The 27,567-nt window shown below is 43.3% G+C and overlaps 1 protein-coding gene across 1 annotated transcript in view; it reads left to right on the forward strand.

The window, feature by feature from the left end:
• The first annotated feature begins 22,977 nt into the window (after positions 1 to 22,977).
• The window catches only part of SLC35F3 (solute carrier family 35 member F3), a 546,340-nt gene continuing 541,750 nt past the window's right edge, over positions 22,978 to 27,567 (forward strand). Inside the window, exons 1-2 of the mRNA XM_075532778.1 lie at positions 22,978 to 23,030; positions 23,413 to 23,642. Of these exons, the coding sequence (XP_075388893.1) occupies positions 22,978 to 23,030; positions 23,413 to 23,642 (283 nt within the window). The remainder of the gene's footprint in view (positions 23,031 to 23,412; positions 23,643 to 27,567) is intronic.

Genomic DNA, 27,567 nt, shown 5'->3' on the forward strand with positions numbered 1-27,567 from the left:
TACGGCAGAATGAAACACGGCCCAGGCCACGCCACTCTCATAATTGCTGTTATGTTTGAGCTCACTGTTGCAGCCCCTGTGTCAGCCCATCTCCTTGAGATCGTTCCTCTATTTTCCTGCCCTTCCACTTTACCAAATATGATGACCTTCTCCAGGGCCTAGTCTCTCCTGATAACATGTCCGAAGTGTCTGAGATAAAGTCTTGCCATCCTTGTATCTAAGGAGCATTCTGGTTGTACTTCTTCTGAGACAGATTTGCTAGTTCTTTGTCAGTCCATGGTAGTTTCAATATCCTTCCATCATAATTTAGCACAGTAATTTAAATACACCAATTCTTCTCCACTCTTCCTTATTCAATGCCCAACTTTCACATGCATGTGAGGTGATCAAAATCACCATGTGTGTTAGTACAGATTGAGTAGAGAAACAAATCCACTCATATGTGTGTAAGAGAGAGCTTTATATCAAAGAGCAAGTGCATATTGAAAAAACATCCCAGCTCAGTCTAGATCAAGTCCATAAGTTCAATATTAGCCCATAAGTCCAATACTTGTCTATAAATTCCTCTTCAAACTCATGCAGCACAGGCAATGATGCTGAATGCAGGAAGATCACAGGCCAGTAGGTGTAAAGTCTTGTGGATCCAATGACAGTGGAAGCATCTCAGTACTGGCACGGGTCTCCATGTGGCTCCTCCGCTTCTCTCAGTGTCTCAACAGCAGTAAAGTGAAGCAGAGAGCGAGGGGGCTGGCCTCCAGAGAGCCATTTATCTCAGTAGCTCTCCAATCAAACTAACCTGATTGACAGGCTAAATGCTACTCCTTGACTCTTAATACACTCAAGTTGACATACACTTATGTAACTACCAAACCGTGGCTTGGGTCAGGCACACTGTAATCCTCAGAGTAGCATCTTTGCTTTTCTTTCTTTTTAAAAAAAATCATTTTATTGGAGGCTCCTACATCTCTTATCACAATCCATCCATCCATCCATTGTATGAAACACATTTGTACATTTGTTGCCATCACCATTTTGAAAAACATTTTCTTTCTACTTGAGCCCTTGATATCAGCTCCTAATTTTCCTTTCTCTCTCCCACCCTCCCTTATGAACCCTTGAAAATTTATCAATTACTATTATTTTTCATGTCTTATACTGTCCAATGTCTCCCTTCATCCGCTTTTCTGCTGTCCATCCCCCAGGGAAGGGGCTATATGTAGATCACTGTGATCGGTTCCACCTTTCTGCCCCACCTTTCCTTTACCCTCCTGGTATCCTGGGTGTGTTAACACCCACTTCCTTGCCACCCCCTGCTCCCATGTCACCCCAAAACCATTTGTCCTATTTTTTCTCCTCCAGCTTGTTTATCCCACCTCTCTTATCTAGATAGACATGCAGAGATAATAATATGCACAAAAAACAAGTCAGAGCAAAACAAAGCAACAAAACAAACAAATAAGACAACAACAACAAATCCAACAACAACAACAAAAAAAAAACTATAAGTAACTCAAGGTCTGTTTGTGGACCTCTAGGAGTGTTTTCTGGTTGAGTCTCATGGGGTGCCATGCCACGGCCCCAAAATCTAATTTTTATATTCCCTGGGGATTTTGTTGCTCTGTTCCCCTTACTGTTCTGTTGCACACCCTTAGTCTTTCACCTTAGTGTGGTGGGAGCTGATTGGGCTCAATTCCCACACTGTTTCTCAAGTGTTGTCCCCCATAGTGTTATTGGTCAATGAGGGACATCATGTCTAGTAGTGGGGCCGACCATATGGTCCTCTCTGTGCTTTGACTGATCTGAGCAGGAATATCATCCTTAGGCCTTGGTGAGCCAGAATGTGTTCCACTTGCTCTCCCTCCCCCTTCATCTGCTCCCATGTGCTCTGATCAGACATGTCCCTCTCCCTGAATTGTAGCTTCATTGCTGTCTTTTGAAGTGAATTATTCTGCAGGGAATGGAGCTGTCACATAGTTGGGATTGGGGCCGGCCCCTAAGGCCTCTCTACTGGTTCCTTGCTTCATGCCGGCATGTTGCATTCATGTCTTGGAGCACCGGGTTGAAGTCTGGTCCCTCTTTCCCTGTGGAGATATAAACAATACCCTCCGTGGGTGGGTTAGTGCCCTGCTCCCCTGCTACCCATGCCCTTTTTCTTCTTTTTTCTGCCTCTTTTTTAGTTGGCTACCATATGTATCCCTGAATTTTGTCTGGCCCCTGCTATACTACTTGGACCTCACCAGGTATAAAGTTTTTATAAAGTAGCTTTATCCTTATGTCCCTTTTGCATTTTTTAGCTTACCTCAGAGGACTCATGTTGTACTTGTCCTTTTGTGCTTGGATTACTTTGCTTAGCATAATTTCCTCCAGTTCTTCCTATGTGGTGATATGCTTCATGCATTCATCACTGCTTTTTAGGGAAGCGTAGTACTCCATTACATGTCTGTACCACAGTTTTTAATCCATTCATCTCTTGATGGAAATTTGGGTTGTTTCCAACTCCTTGCAATTGTGAACTGTGCCGCGATGAACATTGCAGCACTGATATCTGGCCGCGGTTTGTTTCTTGCCTCTTCTGGGAATATGCCCTGTAGGGGGATTGCTAGGTTGTATGGTAGCTCGATTTCCATCTGTTTTAGAAATTTCCAAATCGATTTCCATAGTGTCTGTACATACTTACAAGTCTGTATATACCAGCAGTGGATGAGAGTTCCTATCTCACCACAACCCCTCCAACACTTGTTGCTTTCTGATTTTTTTAATTAGGCTTTGAGGGTATTAGGTAGTAGCTCATTGTTGTTTTAATTTGCATTTCTCTTATGGCTAATGCTCATGAACATTTTCTCATATGTTTATTGGCCATTCAGATGTATGCCCTTGTGAAACTTCTGTTCAGGTCCTTTGCCCACCACCTAAGTTGGCAATTAGTTTTTTTCTTTTTGGAAGTGAGCAGAGGATTGTAGATTTTAATAATAAGGTCTTTGTCTGATATCTCATTGATAAAGATGTTTTCCCAGTCTGTGGGCTCTCTTATTTCACTCTTGGTGAATTCTTTCGATGTACACAAGTGTTTTATCTTCAGTATATCCCACTTGTCAATGTGTGCCTCATCTGTATTTGTGTCCTTCCCTATTTCTGAATAGCCTGTGTATTCCCTGTGCCAACGTTCTCAAGTTGGTCCCAATTCCCTCATTGATGGCCCTAATAGTTTGGGTTTTAACGTCAAGGCCTGTGATCCACCTTGCGTTTATTCTTGTGCATGAAGTGAGATACGGGTCTTGCTTCATTTTTCTGCTGGTAGATATTCATTTTTTCCAGCACCACTTGTTGAAGAGGACATCTGCTTCTCATTTGATATTTTTGGGTCCATATCAAAGATCACTTGTCTGTATGCTGACGATTTTATATATGGGTTTTCAGTGCTTTTCCATTGGTCTGAGTATCTGCCATTATACCCATACCATGCGGCTTTGACCACTGTGGATGTATATGTGTTAAAGTCAGGTAAGGTAAGCCCTCCCACCGTGTCCTTCTTCTCGAGGAGTTCTCTGTTATTCTGGGCTTCTTCTCTCTCCATATGAAGTTGGTAATCGGTTTTTCCATTGTTTTGAAGAAAGTTGAGGGTAATTCTATTGCATTAAATTTATATAGTGCCTTGGGCAACACTGACATCTTTACTATAGTAAGTCTTCCAATGGGATATTCTTTTTGTTGAGGTCAGTTTTGGTTTCTTGTAATGCTGTTCTATCGTTTCCCTCATACAAACAGTTTGTTCTTTGAGTCAGGTATATCCCCAGATATTTCCATTTGTGCTTGGCTATTGTGAAGGGTATCACCTTTTGATCTCCTCTACCATGGTCTTGTCTGATGTATATTGTAGTCCAATAGACTTCTGCTTGTTGCTCTTGTATCCTACCACTCTGCTATATTCCTCTATTGCTTCCAGTATTCCCCTTTTGGAACTTTTGGGAGTTTCCATATGTAAGATCATATCATCTGCAAATAATGATAGGTTCACCTCTTCCTTATCCAGGTAACTACCTTTGATGTTTTTTCTTTGCCTTATGGTGTTAGCTAGAACCTTCAGTACGATATTAATAAGAGTGGGACAGGAAGCATCGTTGTCTGGTCCCCTTTTCAGTGGGATCGTTTTCATCTTTTCTCCATTGACTACCACGTCGGCTGTTGGTTTTTCATATATACTTTGTATTATATTGAAGACTTTTCCTTTCATTCCTATCTTCTTGAGTGTCTTAAACATGAATTGGTGTTGGATGTTGTCGAATGATTTCTCTGTAGCTATCGATATTATCATATGGTTCTTATTGTTTTTCATGTCAATGTGGTGAATGATACTAATGATCTTTTGTATGTTGAGCCATCCCTGCATCCCTGGTATGTTAGTCTAGATCAGGCTAGAGAAACAATTCCACAGAAACTCATATGTGTGTAAGCAAGACAGTTATATAAAAAGGATACGTGTACATTCAGAAAACATCCCAACCCAGTGCTGTCCAAGGCCATAAGTACATTAGCCCATATGTTCAATTAGCCCATATCCTCAATCTCAGAAAACATACACAATGATACTGACTACAGAAGGAAAGCCAAATCAGTGAGCAGGTAAACATCTCAGTGCTGGCAGGGGTCTCTACATGATTGCTTCAGCACCCGGGGCTGAATCAGGTTAGGTTCATGTGGCTTCTCCTTAGGGATGTCTCACAGAATGTGACCTTTGCCAGCTGAAGCAGGGAAGTGACTAAGGTGGCTGCACCCTGGTCCAACCATCAAAGAGCAAGAGACACAAGAAAAGGGAAGGCAAGGCTCACCGAGCCATTTATCTCTCCCCACTTCAATTAATCCCACGTGTGTTTATCAGCCAGGGTGGCACAATAAACCTTAACTATCTTACCTGGTATGAATCCCACTTGATCATGGTCAATTATTTGTTGTATATACTTTTGTATTTTATTTGCCAGTATTTTGTTAACAATTTTTGCATCGATGTTCTTTGGGGATATTGGTCTGTGGTTCTTGATTCTTGTGGGATCCTTTCCCAGTTTTGGTATCAGAGTTATACTAGCTTCATAGAAAGATTTCAGGAGTTTGCCATCTTTTTCTATGTTCTTTTGGAAGTTTGTGTAGGATTGGTGTCAATTCTTCCCTGAATGCTTGGTAGCATTCTCCTGTGAAGCCAACTTGTCCAGGGGATTTTTTTTTGTTGGTAATCCCTTGATAACCTTGTCTATTTCTTCTATTGTTATGGGTCTGTAGAGATTCTTGACGTCCATCAGAGATAGTCTTTGGAGTGATTGCTTTTCTAGGAATTTGTCCATGTCTTCCAAGTTGTTGAATTCATTGGAGTACAGTCCTTCATAGTACTGTGTCATTATCCTTTTGATTTCCTTAGGACCTGTTGTAATGTTCCCTTTCTCATCCCTCATCCTTGCTATTGAAAGGTGTTCCTTCCTTTCTTTGGCTAGGTTTGCCAGCAGCCTGTCAATTCTGTTTATGCTTTCAAAGAAACAACTTTTAGCAGAATTATTTTTTCCATGGTTTTCTTATTTTCTGTCTCCTGAATCCCAGCCCTAATTTCTATGATTTCTTTTCTTTTGCTATTAGTAAGATTCCTGTTGACTCTTCTCCAGTGCTGTAAATTTTGTGCCAGCATATCAATCACGAGTCTCTCTTCCTTTCTCAGGTGCGCATGTATTACTATGAAACTTCCTCTGATGACTGCCTTTGCTGTGTGCCATAACTTTTGGCATGTGGTGTTCTCATTCTCATTGGTTTCCTATGTCATGTGTGATCTGGGCCAGTACGCACTCCTTTTGCAGTAGAGAGTTATTCATCCTCCAATTGTTTGCTCTTGTTTTCTTCATCTTCCTTTTGTTGATTTCCAGCCTATGGCACAGTGGTCAGAGAGAGGTCTGTATGATATCAATGTGCTTAAATTTATGCACCTTATGCCCCAGCATGTGGTCTATCTTCCAATATGTGCCATGTGGGCTCGAAAATAATGTGAATATTTTTGTATTTGGGGAAAGACCTCTGTAAATACCTACCAGTTCAAATTGTCTAATTGTAGTGTTTCAGTCTCTAGCATAATTGTTGAGTTTCTTTTCCTGTGATCTATCTCTTACAGAGAGCGGTGTATTGAAGTCACTTAATATAATGTTTGAGCCTGTGATTTATTTTTTCATCTTTTGGAATATTTGGTTGACGTATTCAGCAGGGCTCTCATTTGGCAAATATATGTTTTTGAATGTAAAATTCTTTATTTTACACATATGCGTGTGTATGAATTTATTTCTCTAGTCAACCCAGACTAACACGCCTATGATTATATCAACCAATGCACAAATGCCCAAGGTCAATACCCGATATAAAAATATGTAACAAAATAGGAGTAGACAGGAAATTTCTCAGTACAATGAAGGCCATACATTAAAAAAACAAAACAGCTAACAACATTTCACTTAATGCGGAAAAAATTGAAAGCACTGCCTTTGTGAACAGGAACCCAATAAGGATGTTGCTTATTACCACTCTTATTCAACAGTCTACATGAAGTCTTAAGTGGCGCTAATAGACAACAAAAAGAAAATCAAAGTAATCAAAATAAGCAAAGAAGTAAAACTTTCTATTTGCAGATGTCATAGTTTTATATGTAAGAAATCCCAAAGACTTGACAAAATGAATTATTAGAAGCAACTGAGAGATTAGGCAGCATGACCGATACAAGATTAACATAAAAATAATTTAGAGAGATCTGAAAAAGAAACCAAAACTATTTACAATAATCACACAGAAAATAAAATTCATAGACATAAAACTAACAAGGGCAACAACAACAAAAGAAATGTACAAAGAAAGCTACAGAGCACTACTACAGGGAAGCCAGAGACTTACATGAATAAAAGAATGTTCACACTGCCCTGGTGGCGTAGTGGTTATGCTCTGAGCTGCTAATGACAAGAATGTCCATGTTAATGAATGAGGAGGCTTAATATTGTCAAAATGTCATTAGTACTTAAAGCAATCTATAAATACAACACAATTCCATTCCAGATCCTACCTTCCTTCTTTAAATAAATGAAAAAACAAATGAATAAATTTACATGGAGTAGGAAGAGACCCAAGATAAGCAAATAAATTAAGGGGAAGAACAAAGTAAAAGACTTCTCAATTCCCAACCTGAAAAGGCATTCTACAGCTAAGGATGTTAAAACAGCCAAGTATTGGTACAGTGGTAGACCTATGCAACAGAGTAGACAACCCAGAAATAAATTCATCAACTCTATATAGCTGATCTTTGATAAAAGATAACAAAATATTAAATGGGAAAAAGATAGCCTCTTTAACAAATGGTGCTGACTTTAAGGAAACATGAAAAAGTGAACCCATGGAGTGGGAAAATTTTTTGACAATTACACAAGAGACAAGACACTAATCTTTACATCCCATGAAAAACAGCAATATCTCCATAACAAAAAGATAGAAAGCCTAATTTGAAGTGACAAAGAACATGAACACAGTTTACAAACAATGGTATTCAACTAGTCAACACACATGTGAATTCATGCTCACAATCATTAGCCATTCATGTGAACTAATCAAAGCAATGATTAGATGCCACCCTACATGGATGATGAGAGGCAAGTTAATAAAATGAAAATAGCAAATTCTGGAGAGGGTACTGAAAGATTGGAACCCTCATACACTGCTGTTGGGACTGGAGTATGGAAATCAATGCCATGCTACCTCACATACCAAAATAGAAATTACATATGATCCAGCAATCCCTTTACTGGACATACATCCTGATGAAATAAGAGTCATAATATGAACCAACATGTGCACATCTATGTTCAGTGCAGCAATGTTTATAACAGCGAGAACATGAACACCCCTAAATGCCATCAGTGGAAGAATGGATGAAGAAACTCTGGTACGTACACCCATGGAACACGGTGCCTCCCTGAAAACAATGAGGACATTACAAAGGACTTTGCGACATGGATGGACCTAGAGAATATGATGCTGAGTGAAGTTATTCAATCACAAAAGGATAACTCTTAGGTGAGACCACTATTACACAAGGGGGGGAAACAGGATAAGGATTTCACCCCCAAAGCAATAGACTTTGGAGATTGTCTAGTGGGGGAAGGCAACGGAGGGGAAAGAAAGCAGTGAATTAGACTGATCTCGGGTGTTAACCTAGGGGGAAATGGAAGCTCGAAGTCCAAAAGAGGGAGAAGAGAAGTTAAAGAGCAGATGAAGGGTAAATGACTGGGTGAGGAAGCACATTAGTAGTCTCTTGAATACAAAGTGGCTGCCTGAAATGTAAACCTCCCACCTAATGTACCATTAAAATTTGTTATTAGAAAAGAGCTAGAGGCAATCCAAACAAGTGTGGGAGGGAGGGAAGAAGGGAGGATGGGAGTGAAATCACAAATGCATAGAGGTTGGACAGAGGAGAGAGATATATATATATATACTTGTACCCATGAATAGAGTGGAGCATACGTTGGCCAAGTTATAAGACTTCTTAACCAAACACCAATAGGGAATGCATCATTGAACTGAAGATTATCTGTACCATAGTCTCAGGGGATAAGAAAATCAATTTGCCCCCAGATCCTGGATGCTTCCTCCCCCCAACTACCATGATCCGAATTCTACCTTGCAGGGCTGGATAGGGCAGAGGTTGAACACTGGTACATATGAGGGCTGGAGGCACAGGGAACCCAGGGTGGATGATACCTTCAGGACCAAGGGTGTGAGGGGCGATGCTGGGAGAGTGGAGGGTGAGTGGGTTGGAGAGGGGGAACTGATTATAAGGATCCACATGTGACCTCCTCACTGGGAGATGGAGGGCAGAGAAGGGGGGGGGGGAGGGAGACTCTGGATAGGGCAAGATATGACAAAATAACAATGTATAAATTTCCAAGGGCACATGAGGGAGGGGGCAGTGGGGAGGGAGGGGGAAAAAAAAGAGGACTTGATGCAAAGGGCTTAAGTGGAGAGCAGATGCTTTGAGAATGATTGGGGCAGGGAATGTGTGGATATGCTTTATACAATTGATGTATGTGTATGTATGGATTGTGATAAGGGTTGTATGAGCCCCTAATAAAATGTTTTTTTTTTAAAAAGAAGAAAAACACTCACTCACTCACTCTCTCACTCACTCTCTCACTCACTCACTCTCACTAATTCAAAAAAAAAGAAGAAGAAAATCAATTGGCAGAAAATAATTCACAACAATACTCTATCTTACTGTGGTGTGTGGTGACTGGGTTCTTAAAAGCTCCTGTGCATGCAGCCAGCTAAGGAACAACTATTGGTCTCTCCTTACCCCGATGAAGGAAGGGACATGAGAATCAACAGACACACGAACACAGTTTGTCCAATGGACTGATGGACCAAATTCCACAAACCTGAGACCAGAAGAGCTAGATGATACTTGGCTGCCATTGCCAACTGGACAAAGGTGTCCTGGATAGAGTGGGAGAAAAATGTGGAACATATCCCAAATTGTAAAAGAGACCAGGCTGACTAGTCGGATGGAGATAGGTGGGGTCCTGTAGGTATGGGGTCCTTAATTACCCTTCGGGTCTAGAAGTGGACTCAGCCCTGTTAGAACAATGGGACATTTGAGATCAAAGGGGCAGATTTACCCAAGGGCAAAGTTGAGAGGGTTATGAAAGAAAGAGGGATGGCAACCAGAATTTCAGGATGGAAGTGTGTTAAACTGAGGGGATTAAAATGGATGAGTTGAAACAAAATGTGCACAGATTGTTGAATGTAAAACTGACAGTCTGACCTCTAAACCCTCATCTAATTTACAGTAAAAATATTTTTTAAGAGTTCAGGTGATATTTTGGCTGAAGTCTTAAATATTTCTCAGGACAATAGTTTTAATTCTTTTTTTTTTTCAAAGTGAAATCATTTTTATAAAGCATATATAAAGTTTAAACACATATTTAACCATCATTTAAATTCCAGGTTAGTGTTTTCCAACTGCTGTCGATAACATTTGAAATGGATGATTAATCTAAAACACACACTTAGCTTTTAAGAGCAAGGTGCAAAATAGTAACTGGTCTCTGGTTATCTGAACATCTGCGTTGTGCTCTTGCAGCACCACTAGAGGGAGCACGAGTCAAATAACAGGTCCTGTCCCAGGCCTGGCGATCAGGAGGATGCTCATACCTAATTTGGGGAGTCCCTAACTTGCTGCTGACCCATAGCGACCCTATGAAGCAGAGAAGAATCCCCCCTGTGGGTTCCTGGAACTGTAACTCTTTACAGAAATGGAAACTTTGGTCTTTCTCCCGAAGAGCGGCTGGTGATTTAAAACCGCTGACTTTGCCGTTAGCAACCCAATGCTTAACCACTAGTCCACCAGGACTACAAGGTCGCTTTGAGTTCATTGGCATCAACTCGAGGCCACTGAATTTGGTTTTTAACATGCTGCCGTCTTGGCACATGTTCTACGCCAACACTGAGAGAAATGAAAAAGAAATAGGTCAAATACGATGGCAAGAGCAACGTCCCACTCTCAGAGTAGCTTTATTCCTGGAAACTTTAAGTACAGGGGAAGTTTACAGCAAGATACCAAGTTTGTGTAGGGTTAAGGAGTATTAGGGCTAAATCACCCAGCAAGACACAGGTCATAAGAAGGGCAAGCTATTTCCAATTCCCCTTCCTTGGACTGGAAGCAGGCATATGCATTACCTAGTGTAGAACACAGTTACACACTCATAGAGAAAAGACTGGAATGGTGAGATAAGAGTGTGTGTGCATGTAGATGTATGAAGTGTGTGCGCATACATATAGAAGTCAGGAAACAAACTCTTTTATACCTCTTGCTATATCAGGAGCTAGATCATCTCTTGAATACTACAGCCAAGGAATTTTTAAAACAGATTGACTGCCCCAGTAGCACTATGGGTTCGGCACCGGACAGCTAACCAAAAAAGCCAGTGGTTTAAACCCATCAATCACTCCATGGGAGAAAGATGAGGCTGTATGGTCCCATAAAGATTTGCAATCTTGGGAACCCCTGTATAGGGTTTCTGTGAGTTAAACTCAGCTACTGCGGCAGAGGGTTACTTTCTGTTTGGTTGTTAGTTTGTTAAGAGAAAACACTACCCACAATCACAGGTGAATTTGATAAGTAACTTATTTCTCCCTGCGTGAGTCTGGGTAATTTAAGGAAACAAATCCACAGAAACACATGTATAGGAGAGAGTTTTATATAAAGGTTAAGTGCGCATCAAGAAAACATACTCCCCCCAGTGCTGCCCAAGCCAAGTCCAACATTAACCCATCTGTCCAACACCAATCCACAAAGTCCTCCTCCATCTCACAAAACAGATGCAATGATGCTGGCTGCAGGAGGAAAGCCTGGTCAGTGAGTATGCAAGCATCTCAGCGCTGGCAGGGGTCTCCACTCGGGTGCTCCAGCATCCAGAGAGATGTTTACTTATGTTTTATTGATGAGGCTAAGGGCTTCAACGGTGTGGACCTTACCAAACTATGGCTGGCTTTGAGAAGAATGAGAAGCCTAGAGCACTTAATTGTGCTCATGCAGAACATGTACCCAGATCAAGAGGCAGCTGTGCAAACAGAACAAGGGCACACTGCATGGTTTATAATCAGGAAAGGTGTGCGTTAGGGTTGTATCCCCTCACCATACTTATTCCATCTATATGCTGAGAAAATAATCAGAGTGCCTGGACTCTATGAAGAAGAATGTGGCATCAAGATCGGGAGGAGGCTTGTTGACAACCTGTGACAGGCATATGGCACAATCTTGCTTGCTGGAAGTGAGGAGGACTTGAAACACTTGCCGAGGAAGCCGGAGGACTGCAGCCTTCAGTGTGGATTACAACTCAATGGAAAGAAAACCCCAATCCTCACCAGTGGCCTCATAGGTGACATTATGATGAATGGAGAAAAGAGTGACAGTGTCAAGGATTTCCTCTTGCTTGGATCCACAGTCAATCATCATGGAAGCAGCAGTCAAGAGATCAAAGTATGCATTACAATGAGCAAAACTGCCACACAAGCCATCTTTAAAGTGCTGGAAAGCAAGGTTACTTTGAAGACTGCAGTGTGCCTGCCACAAACCATGGTGTTTTCCATTGCCTCATATGCATGTGAAAGTTCAACATTGAATAAGGAAGGCCAAAGGGAATCAATTCATTTGCATTATGATGCTGGCAGGGAATATTGAAAGTACCACGAACCATGAAGAACAAACAAATCTGTCTTAAATGAAGTACAGCCAGAATGCTCCTTAGAGGCAAGGATGGCGAGGCTCTGTCACATCTATTCAGACATGTTCGGAGAGACCAGACCCCGGAGAAGTATGTCATGTTTGGTAAAGGAGAGGGACAGCAAAAAAAATTGGAAGACCTTTGCCAAGATGGATTGACATGGTGACTGTATCAATGCACTCAAAAATAAGATTAATGGTGAGGGCGGCACAGGGCCGGGCAGTGTTTCATTCGGTTGCACACAGGGTCCCTTTCAGGTAGAAGTGACTTGAGTGAATTTAACAACAACAGAGACAAAAGAAAAATACACCAGCCAGTCCCCACCCACCAGTGCTAGGTAATTTATTTAAAGGCTTTTCCTCTTCTGATTATGAGCTAGTATTAAATCTGTTCTTGCAATCTATGATCTGGGTTTTCTCTCCCCCACCCCAAGTATCTTTAGTTCTTCATATATAAAGTAGAAAAATAAGCTATAATAACAAAAAACAATTACTGAAATAATAGAACAAGCCACAGTTTCTTAGAAAATGATTGTAAAAAGAAATCTCATACAACATATCTGATGTCAGGGGAAATTAATCTATAGCCATTTCTCTTTCTATAAACACATACATACAAACATCACTGGTTTTGCCTCTTTAGAGACTCCAACCTGACACAACAATCAAAGGCACATGGGTCTACTCTGGAACTTTGCTAGGTTATTTCTAGCTGAGTTCTTAGTTCACTGATTTCCTGAAAGTGTTCATATTCTACCAGAATCTCTTCTCTTCTTCTAAAGAATATTCTTCTTCTGAAACACTCCCCGTCCCAAATTAAGTAATGGATCTGGGTCATATTGCTAGTGTCAGTGATGAGAATTAATTTATTCTGTTTAGAGTTTATCAATTTTCTCACCCCAACAACACCTGCACGTGAAAGGAAAGAGTTGTAAATATATTATTTCAATCAGTTCCAGTGCTCCCTCCCCACTCCTGCATTCATTGTTTGCACCCCAGTTCCCCTCATACTCCCCTCCCCACTGTCCCCATCAGTTATTGTCTCTATGCATGCGCTCCTTCTGTGCTTCACAAACTGGGAGACCCAACAGAACAAATAAAAGACCGAAACATAACAAAATGGAGAAAAGAGAATAATAATAATAATATAAAAATGAAAAATATAGAGTAAGAGATAAAAGACCACCAATAATATTTAAAACACAAGAGAATAAATTTCTTCCGTGGAACAAATGAGAAATATTTGAGCCTAGAGCAAATTCAATTTGAGCCAAGAGGGAGATCAACTGACAAAATATCATATTACATACTATGGTTTGATCCTTCATAATCAAGTTCACAATCATCTCTGTCTGAGAGTAAAGCTGTTCGGGTCCCTTGACTGTAGTCAGAGGGGGCTGCAAGAGGCTTCCTCTGATTGGATGGTCTGCAGATGGATTTTCAGCTCTCACTGTCCTCCATGGCCGTCTACAAACAGGGTGTTCACCATTGAGCTCGGATGCTTTTCCCTTCATCATATTTGGATTTTGTATGGCAGTCTTTGGTCACAGAAGCTGGTGTGATTCTGCCATGTGAACTTTGTTGATGGCTCACTCAGATGGCTTCTTGTTTGAACACAAGCCTTTATGACCCCAGATATTAGTCCACTTGAGAGCCGGGGCACCATCTGCTTTCTTCACCACACTGTATTGTAGCACCCTTATCTGTGGGAAACTAACACTGAGGGAAATATGACAAGGACTCTATTCCCTAACTTATTACAGAGGGAATCTGGAAAGCTGGCATTCCAAGGTAGGGAAGCCTCCACTTTGGTCAGTTAGAGGTAAATTCCACGTACATGATCCTGCTTCAAAAATCATTCCCACAGATTCTCCCCTTAACAGCTATGCTGCATTAAAGCGTGCACATGGTTGATTATATCTCCCTATAGAAACAGACATTATCCTTTTGGTCTCTCTTCCCACAGTGACACCCCCACCCCCTTTGTACCTTTCCCTGATGAGGTATTAGGTTTCCTCACCTGTGAGCTCAGAAACCTTAATGTAGACACCACCCACCTTGTGCATGTCTTAAACCTATGTGTAAATGTCCCAAGATAGTAAAGGTTCTCTCTCACTGCTCCCAGTTCCACGTGGTCCATCAAGAGGAGCTGAGGTGAGCATGCTACCATAAAATGCATCTGACTCCTTTATTTTACTCTCTCTCCTATCTTTCTCATCCTCTATGACTTTACTATAGTCTGTATAGATAATTGCTATATATTTGTATATTCCAGCCCTTTGGTTGCTGGAGGCTGGTTTCCTCTGACCAATGGCACTCGGACAGGGACAGTAGGGGATGGACGCTTTTGAGTTATGTACAATTGCAGTTTCATTGGACAGAGAGGGTGAATCAGGGAAATTAGAGTAGAGTGTTTTTAGTCTGAGTGAGACATGGATCATGATAAGGGTAAAGATACAGATTACTGTGTCAATCTTAGCCATCTCTCTCTCTCTTTTTTAGTTTTTATTTTCAGCCACCTCTTGAAGAAACAAAATATAGTGGTAACAAAAGGGTGAAAGAGTTTCTTCAAGAGGTAAAGAAATTTAATCCTCCTTTTCCTGAGTCAAGAACCTTTGAGGTGGAGATCTGGGGCATGGTAACTATTAACCAAAGAAAGACTCACAGGGAAGGACAGAGCATATGGAAAATGGGGCTCAGTGGGTACCGATTAAAGCTATTCTGGAACCTCTGCAGGTAGAGAAAGCAAAGAAACACAACCAGCAGAGCATTGAGAAGTCTGAGCTGAGCTGTCCCTACTTACAGAGCTATCAGAGTTGTGAGAAGCTTCTGAGCCTACCAAATTTAAATATGGTGAAAGGCAGTCAGAATGAGATCAGACAGCTGAAAGGATTTTAGACAGTAAAAGCATCCCCCCCCTCCACCCACCACCCACCCCGAATATAGTGTGGAAAAGCCTAGTGAACATAAGACTATAAAGCAAGCCAGCATAGGCGATGGAGATTAGAAGATTAGTCCCAAGGAAAAGCAACTTGAGAGAGCCAACACAGAAAATGAGATTGGGGATGACGTGAAGCTTAGGAATCTGCCAGTCCTGAAAACCAGAAGGCACAGAGGCAAAGTGTACAAAGGTGCTTTGCTTTCACAGGTAGAACAAGGTATAGTACAGTGTGGTATTTACATAATCTGATGTCAGGAGATAGGGAACAAATCTTGCTCCAAGTCCCTCCCACCAGAGCATGGGAGGGAGGCAAGACTCAGACCTAGCTCTGGACAGGAATCCTTAAACATCAATCACACCCCTCCCCCAGGCTGCCAGCAAGGGACCAGACCTAACCAAACTTCTTGGACTAACCAAGAAATGATTCAGGAGCCCCCACAGCAATCTGTTACTACCCCAAAGCAGGAGCCTCTGCATGAAAGAGCAGTACAGCTTTTATCAGGGAAATTTAATCTAAGGACCCAAGGCATTCAAATTGCTACTGGAGTTATTCAAGGTTGTGAAGAAAAGGGAAAAGCTACAATTAAACCAGAAAATATTAAAACTGGTTCTTGGGGTCCACTACCTAAAAGAACTATAGACCATTTATTAGTAAGATCTAACCTAAATTCTCAAGGCTTTCAGATGGTTACTGGCGTTACTGATGTGGATTATGAAAGAGAAATTAGGGCAGTGATTAAATTTGATGTACCATGGTATATAAAGAAAAAAGATTGCTTAAGCCAATTATTTTTGCTTCCTTGCATTTTTAGAGTTAAAGCTTATACGTATAACAAAAGAGCACCTGAGAAGTCTGACCACCCTATAAATCAAGAGGTCTTTTGGAAAACAACAGGGCCCCCACATGGAATTAGAAATTGAAGAAAAAACATTTTTACATTCTGGCTATGGGTTCACTCCTGTAAGACATCCACACGGACCTAAGGCCAGTCCACTAACTTCCCCCAAATCCAGCATGGAGGGAATAAGCAAGACAGAATATTGCAAAATAGTAAAATTCTATACCATAAAAGACCTAAAGGACAACACGACTTAATTAAGCCTGTAGTCACACTTTTAAACATATGGGGGAAAAAATCTGTTTTATAAGTTCGTTAAAAAACAACTGAACAAATGTATTAAGAATTTTTTGTCTTTCAAATTATGCTGAGCGTGTTAAGAAAACTCAGCACTTCCATCTGATGTCAGTTTTTTTGTAAGCTTCCTCTACAGGTAATGAGCTCCCTTGATTCTCTGAGACCCAGGAGCCATGATTTCCATAATAATGAAGTCTATATAACTAGTTTAATAGGCTTAAAACCAAGCAAGTTGCCTGAGATTGCTTATAGTGCCTTAAAATCTCCATTGTTAAAACAGAAGGGGAGAGATAAAGAGAAATTCTATTCATGACAAACTTCATTTAGTGGTTTTAACTAATTTTTTTCCCTCCTTACTAAGAGCTTCTAACAAAATCAGGGAAGCTAAGCACATTTTCACCTCTACACAAAAAGCTGATCTTTAAGAAGTCCCAGGAAGATGCACACCATGTTTGGGATCCAGGTCTACTAATCACCTGCAGGAAGGGCCATTCATTTATATTTTTGGAAGTGAAAGCAGATGGATTCCCCTTAGAAGGGGGCAACCATGTTTGGAGAAAGATGAAGAACAGGACAAGATGAAGAAGTCACCCAATCTTAGCAATGATTGCTTCCAGGTAGCTAACAGGCATTTGTTTATGTCTTCACAGGCAAAGGAGATAGGTGGATTTTGCTTAGCCAGCAAGGCTCAGAAGGGAAAAAGACAAGATGCCATGAGGTGAGAGTTGAGAAAACAGCCCAGAGACCTCTTTCCTGTTGCTGAAATTATCTAAAATGTCAACAAAACCTCATAGATTCATGAGAATGGCAATTGTTGCTTCCTGAGACACTTCTACCATTGCTGATGCTGTCCATGAGACGCTCTGGGACTCGGTCATAACTGAACATTTTACTGTTACAACAGACTGTTCATTTGCTAAAAGATCAAGATTATGGACTTGAAACATTAATTAATGTTAAAATCTGATCGGAATGCAACTGATTTCTGTGTAACCCCTTATCCATACAATGGAGCCTTACACAATTGGGATTTGATTAGAAAGCATTTTCAGAATTTAAGGGAAACTTTTCTCTAAATGTGATTCAGCTAAAAAAGGATATTTTCTATTTTGCCAAGGGTTGACTTAAATCATCCCCTCGCTCTGAGGTGATTAAATAATTGATAGATGGCATAAAGGGGATGGATCCACATGCTTGGGTTCAAAGTATTTCATATAGCTTAAGTTCTAGTCTGACTCTGCTCTTCTTTGTCACAATTTTGAAACTCGCAGTCTCATGGTGCTTTTATAGAAAGCTAAGAGATATGCAAAGAAACCACATAGCTCTATTACATTTCAAACATAATCCAGAAGGGGGAAATGTGGGAAACTAACACTGAGGGAAATATGACAAGGATTATATCCCCTAACTTATTACACAGGGAATCTGGAAAGTTGGTATTCCATGGTAGGGAAGTCTCCACTTCGGTAAGTTAGAGGCAAATTCCAAGTGCATGATCCTGCTTTAAAAATCATTCCCACAGATCCTCCCCTTAACAGCTATGCTTCATTAAAGTGAGCACATGGTTGATTATATCTCCCTATAGAAAAAGGCATCAATTATCCTTTTGGTCTCTCTTCCCACGGTGACACCCCCACCACCCCCTTGTAGCTTGCCCCAATGAGGTATTAGGTTTCCTCACCTGTGAGCTCTGGGACCTTAATGTAGATAGCACCCACTTTTTGACACCTGTAACTACTGAATATGCATGTCTTGAGGCTACGTGTAAATGTTCCAAGATAGTGAAGGTTCTCTCTCACTTCTCCCAGTTCCACGTGGTTCATCAAGAGGAGCTGAGAAGAGGATGCTACTATAAAATGTGCCTGACTCCTTTATTCTACTCTCTCCTATCTTTCTCATCTTCTATGACTTTACTATCACCTTCATATATTATTGCTGTACATTTGTGCCTTCTGACCATTTGGTTGTTGGACGCTGGTTTCCTCTGACACTTACCTTCAGTGATCGCTCCATGAAAGTGCGTGTTGAACAGAACCATGTCATAAGATGTAGCTGTTCTTGGATTGGGACTAGAATTAAAGGAAGCCCAGAATCCACCTGCTTGTCCATGGGTTCTGAAAGATTCTGGTTTACCTTGGTGGTCATGTCATGACAAAAACCCAAACCCAAACCAACGTGTCCAACAGCACCAACCAAAGCACAAAAACGGCTAAACAAACAAAAAAAAAATGAAGAAACAAAAAAAGGAAAACATTTTCAATCATACCCTTGGGGTATAAAGTGATGGCATTGATAACATCAATAATTTATCCATTGGCATAGAATTTAAGGTACTATTGATATGAGGCGTTTATGGGCTAATAGTCACACGGACAGTTGCAATCATGAGTTGCTGTTTTGTATGATTGATATCCTAATTGATAGATGCCTGTGTTAGTCTGGGTACTTTAGTGAAACAAAACAGAAACCCATGTATAAGAGAGAGTTTTATATAAAAGTTAAGTGCACATCAAGAAAACATCCCAACCCAGTGCTGCCCAAGCCCACCGGTCCAACGTTAACCCATTAACTCATATGTCCAACACGAACTCACAAAGTCCTCCTCCATCTCACAAAACACATGCCATGATGCTGACTGCAGGAGGAAAGCCAAGCCAGTGAATGTGTAAACATCTCAGCGCTGGCAGGGGTCTCCATTCAGGTGCTCCAGCACCCAGGGCTGCATCGGGGTAGGTCCATGTGGCTTCTCCTCAGGGATGTCTTGCAGGAAGTGAGCCTTGCCAGCTGAAGCAGGGAACTGCTAAGGCAGCTGCATCCAGGTGTGACCATCGCAAAGCAAGAGACATGCAAATTAGAAAGGTGAGACTCACTGAGCCACTTATCCTTCCACCCTTCAATTAACCCCACATGTGTTTATCGGCCAGGTTGGCACAATAAACGAACTACCTCAATGTTTGTCATATTAATGCAAGGAAATTATTGAGGTACTAAATATCTGGTCATTCCGGGTACCCTTTCATTGGATTCCCACTAAGCCAGGGGTCCCACCCAAGGTCCAACGACTGCCATTTCCACATCTAAGGGTGGCCACTCTTTGGTTCTTTTCCCAAAATGGTATTTCACCCTAAGCTCAAGGGTACAGGTAGTTTTGAGTTAGGGTTCAGTTATTTCAGTAAAGCTTCCACATCGAATCCTTCTGGTGTGGCCCTTGTAAGGCCATCATCTAAGGTCATGGTGTGGTTCACCGAGGATTGGGTAGAAACATATTTGAAGTTAGGCTTAATTTTTTAGAGCAGTTTTGGGTTTGCTGAGAAATTATTCATAGAGTTTCCACATAGCCCTCTGCCCCTGTATATTGTTCTAAGCAGTCAACAAAGTAACTAATGTGTGGGGGAAAGGCCAGCCCCCCACTAATTGCAGGTCCAGTAGGCATAATTGTACAGCTACTATATATATATACATATAGATTATAATAAAGCCATAGAGAGCATGAGAGATAGAAGAGAGATAGAAATAATGGAGTCAGACACATTTCATAGTAGCGTGCTCAACTCAGCCCCATTTGGTTGTCCATGTGGAGAGAGGAGATTGGAGGGCAGGAGAGAGGTGGAGGGGAAGGAGGGCACAGGGAAAGGGAACAGGGGCGCGAGGATAGGGGGAGATGAAGATGGAACGGAGAGACTTTCTTTATTGCTAACCAAGGGGTGTGTGTGCAAGCCCACGAATTACAGGTAAATACACACATCACAGGAATAGATTGCACTATAGGTTATACAGCAATGAGAGGGGGACAATCTAGGGATATACACACAATAGAAAGGGGAGGGATTGGGAGCACACATGCGACAAGATGGGCAGATCCTAGATTCAAGATGGCAGCCTAACTTTGGATGTCACTGAGCAGGTTTGACCTGTTCTCTGGCTCACTATAGGAACCATTAACAGTAGCTGTGAACCCCACCTACAGTGACCAGACTGATGGCCTTCAGGGAGAAGTAGCCCATTGTCCTTAACAGTAGGGAGTGGGCCCTACCTGTGGTGGACCAGACAGTGGTCTGGCAACTGAATGCCTTCAGGGAGGTTATCTCTAAGCATCTGACCTCCCATCATGTTCTGGCAAATAGCCTCTAATTTTTGGCATATCTTTGGGGGAGACAAAGCTGGGGAAGAGTCTTTTTATATCTCCCACTAATGATCCAACACACTACTGTCAAGTGGATGCTGACTCATAGGGACCCTATGTAGTGTTTCGAGGCTATCTATTTCTATTAATCCCTTTCATTCATGTGATGATGTATTATAACTGATGAATCAATGTTGACTCATTACTGTTAAGTAAAGTCCATAATTTACATTGAAGTTCATTAGTTGTGTTGTATATAAGGAATCCCAGTAGTCCTATAGCTTTTGACAAATGCATGTCAAGTGTTGTGTTAGTCAGGGTAGACTAGAGGAAAAAACTCATAGACACTCATACATGTGTAAGAGAGAAGTTTATATCATGAACTAATTGTGCACCAACGATACATCCCAGGCCAGTCCAACTACAGTCCATAAGCCTGATACTAGCTCATATGTGCCTCTTCAGACTTACGAAGCCACATGCAATGATGCAGGAACATCACCAGCTGGTGGGTGCAAAGTCTTGTGGATTCAATGGAGGTGGATACATTTCCAGGGCTTGTGCAAGTCTCCATGAAGCATCAATAAGAAGATGAAGGCAGAGAGAAAGGGGAGGTTCCCAGGACCTTCCTTATGAGGATGTCACAGCCACAAGGAGGCACCACCAGGCTGTGATCTGATTGACAGGTTAGATTCTAGCCCTACACTTCAAGTTGACATGAAGTTATGGAACTACCACAACTGATAGAGGCACACTAAAACAGAGAGCTATGTAGTGAGAACGGATTCCTTCATTGTACCACCATTAAGAATATAAGCTCTCTGAGGAACACGGCTGACTAACTACATCTAGGCAGTGCAGTGTCTAAGCATGGGATAAAATGACATTTATGTATGTGGGATGTGATGCTTAGATTCTGTTCAACTTGATGTACTTGTGAAGGTTGTGGTGGAATCCAGTTTCTCAATCAGCACACACCCTAATGCCAAATCCTTGGGGGGGGGTGGGGGCGGGTCTTTTGTAAGACTCTGAAGAGAACAGGTCTCTGCCTTGCTTCTCTTTGCCTTCCAGCTTGCCTGGATTGTACATCTGCCTCTGAAATTAGCTGCCTACATGGCCTGGCAACTGTGAGAGTGTGGTACTCTGCCATGTTCCTGCCCACCTTGGATCCCTAAGACTGCACCCATCATCCTGCTGATTTGCTTCATCTTCAAGCAGTTGCAGATGGCCGGAGGGCATCCATCTAGCATCTGTCTGACTCATGGACTTGAGTTACTGGTTTAGGCCACTTTCCTGCTACAAATGTCTTCCTTGCTTTTGTTTCTCTAGAAACAGCCCAACAGATGAAATCTTGCTTTGTGGTAAGTTTCTGTCTCTCCAAGTGGTGCTGCAGATGCCTTCATGAGGGAAGGGACAGTAGTGACTGGAGGGTGGAGTATGGAGACAAGGAGATTGGTAAGAAGAGAGGCCTGGGGCAAATGGGAGGTGGAAAGAGACTGAGGTCCTGCAGGAGGAGCTCAGTTGTTATTCCTGGTGGGTTTTGCCTCATGACAACTCTGTACAGGAGATTGAAACACTGCCTGGCTTTTCTCCATCCTCCAAATTCTTATACTTGAGTTCATTGTTACAGTCACTGTGTCAATCTGTTCACTGGAGGACCTTCCACTTTCCCAGGAAACCTCCACTTTATCCAACTTGATGCCCCTTCCCAGGGATTAGTCTCAACTAACAGCATGTCCCAGCTCAAGGATGAAGTCTAACCAATGCTCCATTCTAAGGATGTACTTCTTCCAAGACCGATCTTCTGGCAGCCCCCCAAAATACTTTCAGTACTCTACATCAATATTCTTTTTAATTCAAATGCGCCCACCATTAAACTTCCACGTGCACAGGACTGAAAATCCCGCGGCTGGTAAAGCGACATTCCTGGTCGTTCCCACTGTGCAGCCGTCTTGGGCAGCGATTGTCCAGTGCACAGCAGGAGTTTGGGGAGCTAACAAGTGGCTGCCTGGGTGGCGGGAGGAGCAGCAGCCCGGCTGGACTAGGTTGCCCGCGCAGCGCAGCGCGAGCACAGTGGAAAGTGCCAGCAGCGCCCTCGCCTGGTGCCTGGGCGCCGCGAAGGTGCCCCCACGCCGGCCCAGGTGCCTGGTGAATGCACAGCTCGGGGCCGCTCCCGGGCTGCGGCCGTGCCGGGGACGCGGGTTGGCGGGGACGGCGGCCGCTGGCCGAGCGCGCGGCGAGGGGCGCGCGGCGCCCGCGCACTTGCAGTCCCGTTGCTCGCGGCAGCGCGCGCCGGCTGGGAACCGAGACAGCACGGGCCGCGCTCCACTTCGCCAGACGCCTCCAGGGCTCGCGGGGCTCGCGGGCGCCGGCGGCCGGGGTCTCTCTGCAGGGCCCGGCTCCGGGCCCACCCCCTGCGCGGGGGGTTGCTTCCAGTCTGCGGGCTCCGGTGGCACCCAGTCTGCAGGCTCCGAGTCCCGTTCGGCAGCTGCTCATGGGGATCCGAGAGTTTCCCGGAGGCGCACCCAGGGGCAAGAACATCTCCCCGTGAGTAGCTACAGGCCGGGCGCGCGGGGCTGGGGGTGCCGTGGTGGGGGTGCGGGTGGGGGTGTCCTGAGGTCGGGCCCTGGCACCTGGCAGCCTAGCACTGGGGAACTCCAGCGGCCAAAGCGGCCCGGAAGTTTAAGCCGTTCTTTGCACCCCGGGCTCCCCCAATTCGGGCGCCCCGGCTGGTCGCGGAGCGGAACCCGACGCTAACGACCGCCCAGGAGCCCGGGTGGGCGCAGGCGACGCGAGGAGACTGGTCCCGGCCATTGCTGCACCTGCGTGCCCCTGGCAGCGCTGCCAGGCGTCCCTCCCCATTGACGTGACCCCACCGCTCTGTCTTTCTTCCCCACCCCTGCCCCCTGCCCGGTGCTCCCGGCCGCAGGGGCATGAGGAGGTCGCCGGACGTAAGCCCCAGGAGACTGTCTGACATCAGCCCCCAGCTCCGGCAGCTCAAGTACTTGGTGGTGGACGAGGCCATTAAAGAGGACCTGAAATGGTCTCGCTCAGTGGAGGACCTCAGCAGCGGGCCCGTGGGACTGACTTCCATCGAAGAGCGGATCCTTCGCATTACCGGCTATTATGGCTACCAGCCGTGGGCAGCGAGCTGTAAAAGTAAGCCCCCCTACCCCCTCACCCTCTCTCCGCACCCCTTTCTCTGCCTGCTGGATCTCTCCCTCTTGGTTAGCGCGGCAGACAAGGGGAGCGAGCTCAGTGATGTGTGCGCTGGCCCTCTTTGTATCCTAGCAGAGACAGAACAAAGTTTGCAACTTGTAGGTGGACGCTAGGAGATGGAGTTGTCTTGTGGGGCTCTCTGATCCATTGTGGCACACTCTGCTCTCTTTATCCCCATTCACAAAAAGGGAGTGGGAGGAGTTGGGTGGTGTTCTGACGAGCCTTGAGAACCCCATCAGAAACTCAAAGTGTCTTAAACAGTGTCTCTGCCGGCTTGGTACTCCGATGGCTGAATTGGAAGTGGTGGAGGCAGCTGCCCTCTGTGTGCCGTGGCCTGATTATGGGGGCACAAATCTGGGGCCTGCATTTCAAATTTCGCTGGCACCCTTTGGCCTAGGACTTTCCTTGCTTTCTGTGCAGAGATGACGTGCTTCCTTCTAGGGACTGCCAGGTGAATTCATTGTTGGTGCTCGGTGGAGCCTCCAAAACTTTTCTTTGGCCATGCTGCAATTAATTACACAGACATACCTCAGTGAGCGTATGCCTTGGAAGGGAACTTTAATTATTTTTTTTCATGCTAGGAGAGACATGTTGGCTACAATGATCTTGCAGTGATGGATGTAATCATAATAAGGAGGTCCCGCTACTCTCATTTGACCCAGCAGAAAATAAGTGGTCATTTACCTCCTCAGGGAGGAAACATTGTTTTGTTTTTTTATTTCATTTGCTATAAACAAGAATGACTTGGTGATTTTGAGATGTGCCTTTTTCCCTCATTGCTTGATTTGGAACACAAGTTATTGGTCTTTAGGAGAAAATTCAGAATTTCAAAATCTAATTATAGTCACAGTTACATGTCTATTGATTATCCCTAATACTCTGGGGTCTAAGCAAAGGTAAGCATAATACTAGCAGTTGGCAAATTAATTTTCATTTATGTGCAGGAAGAAATGTAGATTTTTGGGGAAGAATTGTGGTGATTACATTTCATTGGTATAAACTTTTAAATGCTTATGCCCTCGCCTCTACTGCTGAAACTGTAACAAATATACTGGTTTGGAATTATTCTGAAGGAAGACAAAGGACCCAATCCTCCTTTCTTCTTGAAAACACCTGGTATAGAATAAAAAACATCCAAACCCATTGACATCAATGACACTAAGTGGTACATTTGTATGCTTTGTGGGAATTCCTTGTTACTTTGGGGCCCATCTGGGACTTGAGACAGTGATGACTCAAATTCTACCAACCAAGTTGGTAGAAACATGGTTTGTATATAAGGCAGGAAAAAGACATTATGGAAATGAGCCCCTCCACCCACCAGTGGCATGCTTAAGAGCCCTTTCTGTGCTTCTTTAAGGTGCAAATATTGGAAGGCAGGCTCTGTGATCACAGTGATATGACTCAATTCATGTCTCTATTCTTGTGAGGATTCTTCTTATTCCAGTGTATCTTCATGTTTCTACAATATCTTAGGGCACAGCTGGCATATTGATTGAACTAGCTGGATTTAAAGTTTAAATGTCGAGAGACTAACAGCCTTGGCGGTATAGTAAGTTATGTGTCAGGCTGTTAACCACAAGGTCAGCAGTTCAAACCCACAAACTTCTCCTCAGGCGAAAGATGAGGCTTTCTACTCCTCTAAAGAGTGACAGTCTTGGAAAGCCACAGGGTCAATTCTACTCTGTCCTATAGAGTCACGGCGAGCCACAATCTACTCAATGGCAGTGAGTGAATGTTTTATTAATATATCTGAAGACGTTCCAGAGAAACTTTTTTTTTTCTGTTTGCCACTTTTTCCCAAGTAGGAAAAAAAAAAATAAAGCAAATGATCAGTTTTGAGGAGCCCTGGTGGCTTAGTGGTTTACATGTTGGGCTGCCAAGTCATAACTAACGCTAGCAGTTTGAAAGCACCACGCAATTGTCGAGAGAGAGGACTTTCTACCCCTGTAAAGAGTACAGTCTCAAAAATTCATCGGGGCAATTAGTTCTACCTTATCCCCTATAGGATTGTTATGAGTTGGCATCAATTTGATGGCAGTGACTTGGTTTTCCTTTTTGGGGGAGGTAGCTATTAGCTAATTATTTTATTTGCTGATTGATGATCACATTTGATAAACAGAGAGATAATGATCATGAGGGAATATTGTTTTGTTATCTCCGGAGCAAGTTATTATGTGCTGCAAACTGAATTGTGAACGTTAGTTATGCCACTGATTTGTTTCCCAACTGCAGGAGCTGCCAGGTAGGTTTTCGGAGTGGTGGGTGGGCACAAGTCAGCGGCCTTTGTAGCCAGTAAAACAATCTTCTTGGTGAGTAGTATGATACACTGTGGACATTACATTTGCTCCGTGTTCTCACCCAATCGGGGAAAATCAAGAGTGTCACTCTATGGGCAAGAGACTTTTTGTAAGAAGTTAAAAAAAACCCTTAAGGCTCCTGGGTTTGAGAGGGGTGGTTTTTATGGGATGGCGAATGAAACTCTAAAAAAAAGTAAAACAACAACACAAAACCATAAAACCTCTCCTCCATCATGTCAGTTCTGACCTTTAAGAGCTTCTGAGGCTGTACGTTTTGATGTCTTGATGGGAGCAGACAGCCTCGTTTTCTCCTGCGGGGAGACTGGTGGACTTGATTCGCAGACTTTTCAGTTAGAAGTGAGCAGGACTCCCTGAGGAGGAAAGTAGGGCAGTTTGAATTCCTCCTCTCAGTAGCGAATGTCTTCAGAAGCTCCACACTCTTACAACTAAGTCCGTTGAGGGTATTTTTCGTCAATGTTTGCATTCCCAGCTGTGTGTTCCCAGTGCAGAAAGCACTTGGTTCGCAGTAGTTGCTCAATAAATGTTTGTTGAATGAATGACTGGGTGCTGCCTGGAATATGGACTTCTGGGAGAGGGAGCTTTTGAATGTACCTTCCTTGGTGATTTGTGTAATTAATTCTTAATGTGTGCTAGTCATACATTGGGCTGGTAACCACAAGGCCAGCAATTCAAAACCAGCAACGGCTCCTCGGGAAAACAATGAGGCTTTCTACTCCTGTAAAGAGTTACGGGCTAAGAAGCCCATATTGGGTGGTTCTTCCCTGTCTTATAGGAATGACTTGCTGGGAGTAGGGCGGGGACTTTCTGTTAGCTTGGGATTGCTTGACTCCTTCCTTGCTTTTCTGTCCTAAATGCTACCCCGGCTTTCTGAACCACAGTTAAGAGCAGAATTCTTGAAGACGCCTTTTGATTTATACCAGGGGTTCTCATCCCCAACATTACTGACATTTATTCCCATAACTCTTTGCCTTAAGGGGCTGTTCTGGGCAGTGTTGGATATTTAGCATCATCCCTGGCCTCTCCCTATATTATGTATGATCTGTTGTCAATTTGAGACTATTAAGAGTGAAGGGGTGGGGTTTTAGCCTGTCAGTCAGGTTGCAGCTTGATGACCTCATTTGGAGGTTTAAGGAGATTAAATAACTCATTGGAGGTGGGACACAAGCACGCTCACTGCCTATGAGACATAACTGACCCACGAGCCTGATGGAGCTATGCTGATGCAACCAGAGCCCTGGGAGCTGTAGGAGCCACATGGGAGACCGCTGTCAGTGTTGAGCTGGTTCTACCGCCACTGGATGCACAAGACTTGCCACCCACTGGCCTGTGATCTTCCTGCATTTGACATTATTGCGTGAGTCTAAAGAGGAATTTATGGACTGTTTTGGGACATATGGTCTAATATTGGATTTATGGACATGCTCTGGACTGGGCTGGGCTGTTATCTTAATGTACTCTTTATATAAAGCTCCTTCCTACACACATATGAGTGTATAAGAATTTGTTTCTCTAGTCTACCTGGACTAACTCAACATGATAGTACT

Source organism: Tenrec ecaudatus, chromosome 1 (genome assembly GCF_050624435.1).
Source record: "Tenrec ecaudatus isolate mTenEca1 chromosome 1, mTenEca1.hap1, whole genome shotgun sequence".
Classification (NCBI taxonomy): domain Eukaryota; kingdom Metazoa; phylum Chordata; class Mammalia; order Afrosoricida; family Tenrecidae; genus Tenrec; species Tenrec ecaudatus.